This window comes from Balearica regulorum, chromosome 3 (assembly GCF_011004875.1).
Source record: "Balearica regulorum gibbericeps isolate bBalReg1 chromosome 3, bBalReg1.pri, whole genome shotgun sequence".
Lineage (NCBI taxonomy): Eukaryota > Metazoa > Chordata > Aves > Gruiformes > Gruidae > Balearica > Balearica regulorum.
In genome coordinates, this window is record NC_046186.1 from 98068830 (window position 1) to 98081194 (window position 12365).

The 12365-nt window shown below is 34.6% G+C and overlaps 1 protein-coding gene across 10 annotated transcripts in view; it reads right to left on the bottom strand.

The window, feature by feature from the left end:
* PLEKHH2 (pleckstrin homology, MyTH4 and FERM domain containing H2) overlaps positions 1 to 12365 on the bottom strand; it is a 58687-nt gene that overhangs the window by 41917 nt on the left and 4405 nt on the right. For 8 of the 10 annotated variants that reach the window (XM_075749119.1, XM_075749120.1, XM_075749123.1 and 5 more), the window contains one exon: positions 12000 to 12129. In XM_075749119.1, coding sequence (XP_075605234.1) covers positions 12000 to 12122 — 123 coding nt within the window. In that variant the 5' untranslated portion in view covers positions 12123 to 12129. Of the gene's footprint in view, positions 1 to 11244; positions 11345 to 11999; positions 12132 to 12365 lie in introns of those variants that run through there. The other 2 variants (XM_075749125.1, XM_010312460.2) reach the window with 2 other exon arrangements.

The following is a 12365-nucleotide window of genomic DNA, read 5'->3' on the forward strand; positions in this document are numbered from 1 at the left end:
CTCACAATACGGATACGTCAGTCAGCTTCCTGGCAACAACTAAATGTGAGATTTTTATTTGGAAAATTTCTAAAGGGTCTTCAATTTATTTTAGGAGGCTCCTCTTAAAAAAAATAGCAATCTGTATTATCCAGCAAAAATGGAATACCATAGTTACCAAACATGGGCACTTCTATTACAGTTAAATTGGCCAGCATTTCAGTAACTTGATGCTACACAGCAATTACTAAGCAAGTCCTGGCTTTCCCTTTATTTGGAGTTTATATAGGTTTGTTTTGCAGTGTCTATTGTAACAATAATGAAACTTTAAAAATATATTTCTCCCTATTTGCACAAATAATCTCTAACCAATCCACAAAATCGTTTTGCCTGAAAAATGAGATTTACATCTATACTCTGATTACTTTGCTACTCTATAGGCCTGTGAAGTTAAAGAGAAAAAATGATTGCTTTAGGATACTCTGAAGGTTATCAAACTTGTGCCAAAGATTGGAACTAGTTCCAAGGGAAGGCTTTCTCTTGACAAAGAAAACCTAACCTCAAACCTTCTTCTTAAGTTAGTAAGAGGTTTCATAACAATGATCACGGCATTAATGAGAGAGAGAGAGAGGAGAAAAAGAAGGTGAAAATATGTGACTTGACTAATAGTTAATTGTTTAAATAAAAAGTCATGCTTTGAATTCCTCAAGAATAAAATGCAGTGGTAAATTCTGTTTACCCAGTAACTATGCAGACAATTTCAGACCATGGATAAATAACTTAAAATCCTCAAATTATTAAAAAAAAAAAGGTAAATGATACCTAAACTTAACCTCATGGTGGAAGTGGCAGGTAACTATAGTCATATCCACATCTGGAGGCAAAGGTCAGTGCGCTTTACAGATGCAGAAGAATGAACTCTTACCTATGGCTGCAACTTGAATATTGATGACCAGTTCTGACTTTACACAGAAAATGATTTGAAAACCAGAAAATGTTGAATTAGACCTCTGTCCCACCAGATTCTTTCTATATACCTCTGTGCAAATCACCAGTATCACTGGAATTAAATGATACATATCAGTTGTTAGACTAGATATTTCTTGAATGAACTGTAGTCTGTAAAGTATCAACAGACATAAAGGTGGCTTCCCAGAAAAAACACGGAGGGCGAGCATGTCTTTGATAAAGTTTGGCACGTAAAGTATATTTAAGTTTAATTTTCAGTCATGTCTTGAATGAGATAACTTGAAATAATGCCTCAGTTCAACAAACCTCTTGCAAGGAATGTTCTTGTCATGCACATCTATGATTGGTGCAGGCTCTTTCCAAAATTCATTAAGGATGCAGAGGTGTCCCATCATAATCTATACTGGTTTAGATTTTACAGTCTTCAATAGAAAGAATAAACGTTTTAGGCCCATGAACAAAAAATATACGCATACTGACTAAAGAACAATATCAACATAGGTCCAGAAAAATAGACTGCTACCTTAAGCTGCACTTAGATCTCTAAGTGTAAAAATCCTCTTATAATTTTCAGAAAATGTGGTAGTGCACACCGCATCAATTATCAGAATTATGGACAATAGTATTTATTGTTAGAAACAGATTTGTTTTTAAATTTTGTAAGGAAATAACCACTCTACATCTGACACCCATCAAATGGAGCTATTTTTCTTCAAACAACGAACAGAGAAATGCCGCATGTGAATAAATACCTAATGCTTTGAAGAAACATGGCAGCAATAAAAACAAAGAAAGAGGTGTACTGCCTTGGAGGTCTGGACATTGAAGCACAACACACAGTCACTGGAAAGTTTTTACAATACAAAAGCAAATCATACAGTGATTGTTTTTCAAAGGTCACCTGGAAGTTTCTTGACTGTATGCAGAAATGTTCGACATATATTTTGTGCAAGTAAAGAAATTTTCATTTTATTAAACCATGTATTGCATGAAATCTTCAAAGGATATAAACTCAAAAGTCATCACTCACAGATTTAAAAAATACTCCTTTTGTATGAATATATGTGTATACATACTTTCATTTATATGCATATATATATAAAGATCATTGCTCCTGTAATGCACATTAGAGAGCAATTACAGCACTAAATTGATAATTTTTCCTGATATTTGACATAGTTAATTAACAATTCTAAAGGAAATCTTTAAAGAATAAAAATTGTTGGAATTCTTTCTTTTTTGAGATCTGAAAATCTATGTTATTTGTAGGAACAAACCCCTAATTTTTTATCCAAGTCAATTTTCAACATAATAACTTGTCCCATTCACATTTAAAATTTACATTACAATGCATAATACACTATCTCCTCATTTTTAATATTATAAACAACATATTTAGATCACAGAGACTTTTTGGAAATCTTTTTGAAAAAAACACAGGAAGAAATATGACCACTAATCAATGAAAAGCATCACTTCTCTGTAAGCCTTTCAAAACATGCTGATAATAGGTCTGTTTTCCAAAATGAAAAATGAGTTAAAATCTAATGTTTCTGAAGCAGAAATGCAGCCTGTCTATTGATTAAGTGCAGAACTTCCAGTGACTTGAGAATGGTATGTTTAGAGTCTGCTTTTTTCATTGCATTTTGATTTTTCAATTCTTCCTCATCTAAAAAAAAAGGCCCAAACCATCTGTGGTTGAAAAATACTGTTCCACGTAAAAAGAAAAGTAGTAAATCTGTCCATTTTTAGATTTAGTGAACTATCAGTCCTCACACCACATAGGACTTATCAAAACATGGGGATATGGTTGCTTCTATAAATAAACAAATAGGAGAAGCAAGTGAGGAATAAACACACCTACAATTGTCTTTCAAAGGTGCAAGCAGATACAAACAGGTGGTTAATAACTATAGGCTGGATATTGGAAGACCCTCATTTTCCACATTGACTAAAAAAAAGATTTTGGAACTGCCTTCTAATAGAAGCTATAAACAGAAAAGATCTGACTTTTTATGTGGTGCTTGATAAGTTTATAAATGGTTTGAAGAATATGCCTGCCAGCTATTCCAGAACACTGTATGAGACCAAAATTTCCACTTTTCGTTCTATATTCCTGTGTTTAAACCCCACTATTTCAAGAAATCTCTGCATTTCCTTAAGACAAGAACCAGTACTACTTAAAAGCAAGTCATCTGTTTGTCAGTGGCTTTGATGGCCACCAGTTTTCATGTTTTAAAATATGCTATGTCCAATCTATACATGTATAAAGCCTTGCATACATTCGTTAGTTAAAAGTAATGGTGAAACTGTTTTAGAAGCCTGAGTTACTCTTTTTACAAAAAGGTCTCTCTTCTGGTGGTTCAGCTTAGGAAAACACAGTCACGTTCCTCCTACGTCTGTAACTCATTTGTTAAAAAGCTGACAGGGTATGTTCCATCCGTATTTTCAAACATTACTCCTTCTGTCTTGACACTGATTTCTCTTCTATGTATTCAGTATCTTCCATAAAGACAGTGCTAAATCTTTATAAACTACAACAAATGTTAAAATATGACGTGACCAATTAAGCCACATAGACAAAACACCTAAACAATAGCAACGTAAAATGAAGATACTAACATTTCACAGGAAAAACAAACAAGAAGATAATTTGTGAAAAAGGAATTAGCACATGCTCTGGGTAACATATACTTTGTTCTTTACTGGATGATTTTTTTATCCCAAAGGCAACACAATTTCTTAGAAAGACTTATCTTTTTTAGAACAGCTTTGCATTTTAACTAATTAATAGAAATCCATCTTGTCTCATAAATCTAGGAAGTGATACTTCAGACCTATCTATATTTATAAAATCAAATACGCCTCAGTAAAAAATGAAATCGAATACTTTGGCACAAAAGCTTTTCTCTGGAACAAGACGAAACCTATAAAAATATTTCTTAAAGGTGTGGATTTAGTCATCAAGATTAAGAACTGCTTTCCTTAACCTGATCATCTTTTTATCATAGATATTCCCCTGCAAAAAGGTTAATGCTAAAGGCTAAGTCTTAATGGGGCTCAAATGTTCCTTAGGCTACTCACAGATCAAGAATGGTGAATTTTCTTCACTACTTTATTGGTTCATAGGATGTAAAATTTTATGGTTTGTCATTATTTCCGACATGAAAAAAAAATATTTAGATGAAAGAATTAGTTATTTGGCTTAAATCCCCAAAGCTACAGCCTTATTTTTCCTTCAAATCCCACCTGAATGCCCACCTAGGTTATGACCACTGCACAACTCATCCTAGTGCTCACAACCTGGCAGCTTGCAAGCTGCCACTTTTCAGTGCACTCCCATGTTTTCCTTCTCCCATCTTCTCCATTTTTAATACCAATTAAAAGGTAAAAGTCTACAATTCTTCCCATGAATAAAGCACTGTCAACTATTCCTCTGCAGACTTGCCATCTAACCAATTCCTCCTCTTTGTTTTATCTCTGTGTTCAGACTGTTCACCACAGTGAAAAAGGGATTCTCTCTTTTCTCTGCCTCAATCGTGGTCACATATACGGCGTGTGAAAGCAGTCTGGGTCTGTGACACCGGCTTTACACAAACACACGCACACGCATACACACAGACATATACGCACTCCTCCTGCTTCTTCTGAAGATGGCTAGTAGTTCTACAGAATCACAATCCTGTCCACTTCTAACTACAGCAACTTCTGGCACTGCTCTCCTAGTTAGGCAAAAGGCACTGCTTAATTTAACTCTCCTTTTTAGCTCCTCAGCTAAACTATGCTTTGCACAAAACCCTTTCCTTAGAACAAACTGAAACTTCAAAATTTACCAGTCTCCATCTGCTCAGTTTCCAAAAATGATCAGGCTGGAAATTTTTATCAGTCTCCATGACATGAGACCAGTTTTACCACTGAGTTATATTTTACTTCTTTCAAGTTCTTTTCAATATTTAAACATGATTTTAAGAATAATTACTTAGCTCAAAAGGTTTTGCCAGTGCTTGTTAAATGTGTGAACAGTATATATGAAAAAACAATCTTTCACCATTTCAGATGAGTTCATTATAGTAAAATTAATTATTTCTTCTGGAAATTATATAAATTAAAAATATGGAACAGAAAAGCCCGGGGAAGGAACTCTTTCAGAATTAGTAGTCTAGGACAGCTGCCAGTAAATACACAAACTCAAAAAAGTTAAATTCAGCAGTGGGATTTGGGGAGGTAGTGTACCGAAGGTCAAATGAGCAGCATGTAATGTTGGCTGAATAACTGTGCTTTTCCCAACGTCAGTCATAGGACTTTCCTAAGCCTTGTAAAACACTAGGAACGTTCACTCTTCCTGGCCATCTTCTTTTCCAACTCAGATTTTGTCTTGATAGTTAAGTTGCAGAGACACAACCAAATACAAATTATGTAGACTGCCTCTCTAGCACAAGCAGACGTTATCGTAACATTCAAAATCTTGACAGAAGTGAAGACACTGTTCAGCATGATGGAAGAATGTACCAAACCACTTCGGCAGGCAAGGAAAAAGAAGTCTCCCATAGTATTTAAAATTAAAACAGAAATGTATCAAGAACTGGTTGTTCATCTGTATTAAAAGGCAGCTGCCTGCTTTGTTTTCTTTTGATCATTGTACTGCGATTGTGGAAATTCTGCTACTCCTGTCTTGCTGAATTGTGAGTTCTGATTAGAGCCACAACATGAACATGTGAAACAGGAGGCTTTTTTTTCATGCCACTGCCTGAGAGGTGATGGCTTAACAATCAAAATTATCTGTCACTACCAAAGTTTAAAACTTCACTGAAACTGAATTTATTCATGAACTTAAAGTGCACAGGACAGCTAGGAAACACAGATGGTAAAGGAGCAGGAGACAGATGTAAGGCAGCATAATGCATTTTGAAGACATGACAACAGATATTTAAAGCCTGAATATACTGAGGGACTGAAAATTAAATGCATCATTTCTAAGTGCAAAAAAGCGTTCCCTCCATGAAATATTGAGAAAAAAACATCTTGTAGCTCTGACAAGTCAAATCCTAAACAAGTATTAGATTAGCTAAGGATCTTCACAGGTGCCTGACCACTATCACAGCTTCCACCAACCTCCCCATCTCAGGTTGCCTGGAATAGAATGGATGCCCTCGTCTTCGAACCACCAGTGGGAAGATATTCATGCTCTGGCCTCACAGCAAGGGTTGTGCTCTTTCATGCCATTACCCAGCCTGGCCTCTACAGGAACAGCTAATTTATTGCTTCCTGAGTTCTCTTTTTTCTTTCCTAATAAAAATGTAGGTTTAAGATGTACCAAATCAGTGAAACAAAAAGAAAAAAAAACCCCTGTTATAAAAAGGCACAGATAAACTTTTAGACAAGGGATGAAAACAGAGTTATAGGGGAAAAGGTATAGGTATTAAAAAGGAGTAAACAAATCTAAGATTCTAACCATATAAACTTTTATTCTCTTCAACTCTCCTTGCTTTCTCCTGTTTGCATCTTTCTAATTGCATCTGAATTATCTTCCATGACACAAAGTTTTTAAAAGCAACTGAAATACTGAAAAATAACCCTCATTTGAATAATTTTCGTAGTGCGGTGTTTTGCTGCCTTGTACTTTACCCTTCATAATCCCTTGAATACAAATGGAAATACTCATTATGTTTTTTTACAATTTTCATATTGGCAATCACTGCACGAGTCAAATGCGTTATGGACTTTTCCTCTGAAAACATTCATCTTTAAATTGTCATGCCACAGATAACAAAACACACTGCATCTGCTTCATTTTGAAATGTCAAATAACATGCCATAAATATGTCTGTGAATTGAATAAAAATACAGTGGGACAGGGATTTAGCTGTTGGTTTGTAAGACAAAGTCAGGAATGTGTTATGCTTTGGAGTATATTGGAAATAGTACTTGGCCTAAAAATCAGTTATCATTCAATTTTCATAATCTGTACAGAAACTATAAATATTATTGCATTTGTCATGTACACACTCGGTTGCCAGCTGAGCATGTATACAGAGAATATCCAAATGGAAGATTAAAAGCAAACAAATCAATACATATATGAAAATAATCCTCTCTCTTAATCCTTTTTATTTGTTGAAAATCATTCAAAGCATAAAATAATGACCCTCAGCGCTGAAGGAAACAAACTTGGAGACGTTTATGTGAATGTTGAGTATTACAGGACGGCCCATAATGCAACATTTGGGATAGTGCCACATTCAGTCCTTACGGGGTCTGATGAAAAAGAAAGTCAGTGCAGGCTGCCCAAGAGGAAATTTAACACAGCTATGTAGTTCTTGTACTAAAATGATTTTACTGAGAGGAAAAACATTAACTTCATACCTGATGTTGCACATCTATTTTAGGTGAAAAAATGTACTTTCTATGAAAAGAATGAGGGCCATCAAATTTTGCCTATGATGACATGAAATGCTTGGTAGGAACTGAACTTGCAGTAGAATAATCTTTTATTCAGTGAAGGTTTTTTTAGTAAGCTCTTCATATGCATAAGACTCTTGCTGCATTAAAATAAAGACTTCTCCTTAAAACTCAGTTCCACAGCCATCCTAAATTTGGTGTACTAGGGATACTTTCAACATCATTCCTTAAATTCCTGTAAAGACCTCTCCCACTTACAGCAGCAGCTTCTGCTTAAAACTCCAACAAGGTCTCTTTCTTTGCATGTTAAGGTTTATAAATATAGACTCTTTACTTGGCAAAATGAAAACCAAATAAAAACCCCAAACACATAAACAACAGTGAATGGATTAGTTTTCTGAAAACATTGTATATTCCTTTGCTCCCCTCCCTTCTTCCCCCCCAAGTTCACTACAAAATTAAAGTTCTGGCAGCCATACTGCTGAAACACAGTTATAATGCAAATTTCTCACACACCTCAACCACTGAGGTTCAAGGATAAGTATTTGCTGGACTTTGAAAACCCAGAAAATTGTTTGGTTTTTTATTTAAATTAGAACACATCTATTAGAAGAATATACTGAAGACTTCCTATATTGATCATTCATTTATTTGCAGGGACGCTATTAAATGAAATAACTTTGCAAAGATATTTAATTTCCAGTGTGCAAGAAACGTGTCTCAATTAATCCACTGCTGTAATGTATCTGCAGAAGCACACAGGTCACAAACACAAATTTTGAAAAAGGATAGATTCAAGCAACCCCTTATTAGAAGCTGGTTTTAGACTAAGTTATAGAACAAATATAAGGGGGGGAAACCCCATGGCAGTTTCTGACAAGTCATGCGCATAGTGTAATGGGATGTAAACTCCTTTTCGTGATTCACTGTCTTGAAGACATACCTCTCAAATACATGGCAGAGGAGGAAGGCTGGAGAATTACCACCAATTCATTTCTCTTCCCTTCTTGTAGAGACCACCTGTTTCGTCACAGCGTCGCACTCACTCTGTTTTCTACAACAATTACGGAGTTTAATACCCATGAGGGTTTTACGTCTGTCACGCCATAGTACTGTGATTTCTGTTGCTATTTTGAAGTAGAACACTGTCTGGTGCTATTGTTCCATGTTTTAGTACACATTTCATAGCACAGAGATGATTGTAAACAAAACCACAAATAAAGGCCTGTGCTAATCAAAGTAAGAGTGAGAATTCATTCTCTAACAGATAACAAATCTAGAAAGTACCTATAAATGCTGACATCAGCTGTATTCTCCTCTTGCCATTAGTAACAAGATGCCCATCAAGTACTGGCCAATCAGGTCTTCATTATTCACTTTTTGTTATTTTTCAAATATATTTTTGAGTATATTCCATGCAGTTTAATTCCAAACTAGTGTGAGAGTATCTTTCGTTTTACAAATACTGAGAATTGTTTGATAATTTAAAAAATAAAAATATGTTGAAAATAACCACTGGATTGTTACAAATGAAACCAAAATACAAATAAATACAGCTAAGACTTTAGTGCCCAGTTTGAAAATTGTTGGGTTTGAATTCTGCAAGATCGATAAATTTGGAGATGAATATGGTCTAATTTTGTTGAGTCTTTGATGCCATGTCCCAACTGAATTCCAGGTTATGAATGAAAGATTCATATTAAAAAGTCAAAGTGACAAAGTGAAGAGAAGGATCATTTTTCATGAAGGCTGCTAATACTCTGCTCTGGAGAGTAATATATTGAATTATCCCAACTGAATACTTGTTGGACCCATGGTCTTCAATAGAAAAATATTTCTCCCATTTTTACTGCGTGTAAACACTTTGCTTTTTCTAAAATTTCTGAGAAAGCTAAGGCAAACTAAACCAAGAGGGCAGTAACATGACAAGTTCTTAAGAATTTTTTATCTACTTTGGAGACATGTTTCTCACAGATAAGACAGAATAAATAATTTTCCTTTGAATGCTTTGTTTCAGGCACAGTGCTGAAGATTTCTGATTTTATCCCTCTTATTCTTTTTTTTTAAATGCCGATTTCTGAAATTATATGATTATGCATACATTTCTATTAATTTAAGAGGTTATTTCTAGCAGTTTAGAGCCTGTAAATGCAAACTGTAAAGGAACAAAGTGAAAAGTCAAATAGAAAGTATGCAAAGTTCTAAAATCTTTTTTCTTAACTCAGATAGTTTTGTGAAGTACTGTTTCATGAATCTCAACTTCTTGGTTGCCAAAACTATAATCAACAGCAGCTGCATAAAAAATGGTAGTTACGGCTGCTGGAAAGTCCCTAGAAATTGTGTCCAGTGTTTAGCCACTTGACTTCCATCCTGAAATGCTGTGATCCAAATGGGGTAGAGAGACAGAAGAGATCTATGACATTTAACAGCCCTGACTGTGCAAGCATCCAATAATGCTAACTGGAATGAAGGACATGAGTAGTTTTCCTTTTTTTTTAAATTTTTAAATGAAATTTCAAAGGATGGCATTTGTACAGCTGGTTATTCTTTCAAAACCCAATATTCTGCAATACCTGTTCAATGAGAGTTTGCCATACAGAAAAATTGCAGGATTGGGTAAACAAATAAAAGAGTTTTCAACTACACTGCTTTCTAACAGCAGTATTTTTAGTCAGGCCAAAGCAGAGCTATTTGGAGTACTAACTATAAAAATAAAATTTCCAGCGGAACTCAGTATTATTACACAATGATTTTACATTGCTGTAAATGTTCATGTTCACTTTAATAAAAAAGATTCTGTTTTTCCATTATTCCATTTTTTTTTCCATCTAGAATTGAGGTTTTGTACCTCCATAGATGAGGGCATCAATAGATAAAATTAATAGTAACAAATTGCCAAATTATATTCAGTCAAGGACTGGATGATATCGTTGAACCAACTGTAAGTCTGATGTCTGTAGTAAGCGAATTAGGGGAAACTAGAAGAGCAGAATACATGTGGAGAAGTATCATAGACAAGGGAAGAGTCAAAGTGGCCCTTAGAAAGATGAATGTTGGCTCACAAAGCTATCGAAGTTCTTTGAGGGGATCACCAAGGCTACAGATAGGGGAGATCTGGTTTATATAATTAGTTGGATTTTGGGAAGTGTTTAAAAGAAACAGCCACAGGGTAAGAGTGAATCTCCCTCCATGAATTAAAAAACTGGCTCAATAAAAATAGTAGGTTATTGATTACTTCACTCAGTGACCACCAGCTATCAGCAGAGATCTGCACAGATTTGTTCAGGGTGCATGCTGTTCCGTGTAGACATTTGGTAATGGGCACTGGGCAGTCAAGTAACAAAGGTTTTTTTATAGTATTTTGTTATTCAGAATAATAGAAGCTTTCTGACAAGAAAGATTTACAAGAAGGTTCTTATAAGATTTAGCGACCAGTCAATAAAATAACAAATGACACATAACATAGAAATCTAAAGGACTTTGAATAAGATCCTGGAATTAAGATAGATATCTCTGTGAAAACATACTTGATGGTTAATTTAGCTGTCAAAGAAAACAAAATGTTAAGCATAATTAGGAAAGGAACGGAGCACGTAACTTTGTACATCAGCTACTGTTCTTCATAAATACAAAAATATATGTTTCTTCTTGCTTCAATATTATTTAGCTCTTGTCTCCACCAAAATATAGTAAAATGGGAATGATTCAGAGAGGGCTAAATGTGAATGCTAACTAAATGTATTTATGGCTTCAAAGGGAGAATGGATAAATTCACAATAGAGAAGCTGTAACGTAAATGTATAAAATAAAAGTATCATCACTCTACAATACTATAAAGGGGGACCAATTTATAGAAAATTTAGCTCTATCAAGAACAGAGTAGTTTTGACATAATACCTTTTAAACTAGAAATTCATTGAAGTGAATATTCATGATGACATAGTTCCAATGATTGTCTAAAATGTTTTGTCCCTTGTTCTCTTTTAATTGCCTTGTTCTGTGAAAATATTAGCAGGTAAATACAATGGGGTTTTTTACATTTCAGATATGGGCTCAATTATGGTTGACTGTTGGGATACACATATTTGAACATGCCAAGTGAACTGTTTCTCTACTGCAAAATAAAATATATATTTAAACAATATTCTTCAGATTAAATTATATAATACTTTTCAACTTCCTGGGTCCCTAGACTCAGATGACGAGCCATAGTTGGAGATGTCTTATTATAGGAAAAACAAGTCTGGTAAATTATATGATTCGGTAAGGAATACTGGGGAAAATAATACTTCTGGATTTTCTCCCCAGTGATTTCTGTGTCTTAAATCAGATCTTAAATACTTAGGAAAATGTGTTAAATATTAACTTCAACGTTGTAAAAGTGATTACTGGATACATATTTTTCTCTGCAGGAGATTTGCCAGTGTGTTCTTATTTGAAAATTAACATTTCTTGCTGGCAAACTTAAGGTGTGAAATTGTTTCACAGCATTAAAACATACCTGTTTTCCACACATTTTGTTTTAAAATGCTTTTTTTTTCCCCTCCTGAAAAAATCCCAGTACTTGTAATCTCAAACCATGACAGGTGATCAGCCCCTATCATCAAATAAAACCATGTATACCACATTAAAATTCATACCACGAGACCTACCTTTTCTGCTAACAATTCTCTGATCTTGCTTGCCTGGAGACGAAATTTCATTAACTGTGACTCCAGCGTTAAACATCTTTCCTTCCAGTTTACAGTACCTTCTGGCTCTGAAAGTTCAGCCATATTTATGCTGGAAAAAGAAAGGGGAAAAAATCCCCACATCAAACTGAGTCTGTATTTAATGTCTGACATTTTTTTAAATATACATACTAACCTATTTTATATAAATCTCAAGAATGCCCCCGGATTTTGTACATGTACAGCTTCATAAAACTTAGTAAAACTACATTAGTCTACAAAGGCCCTTATCATAAACAGGAGATTTCTGAAATCTGTGTTGATAATATTTAGGTTTATCATAATTTA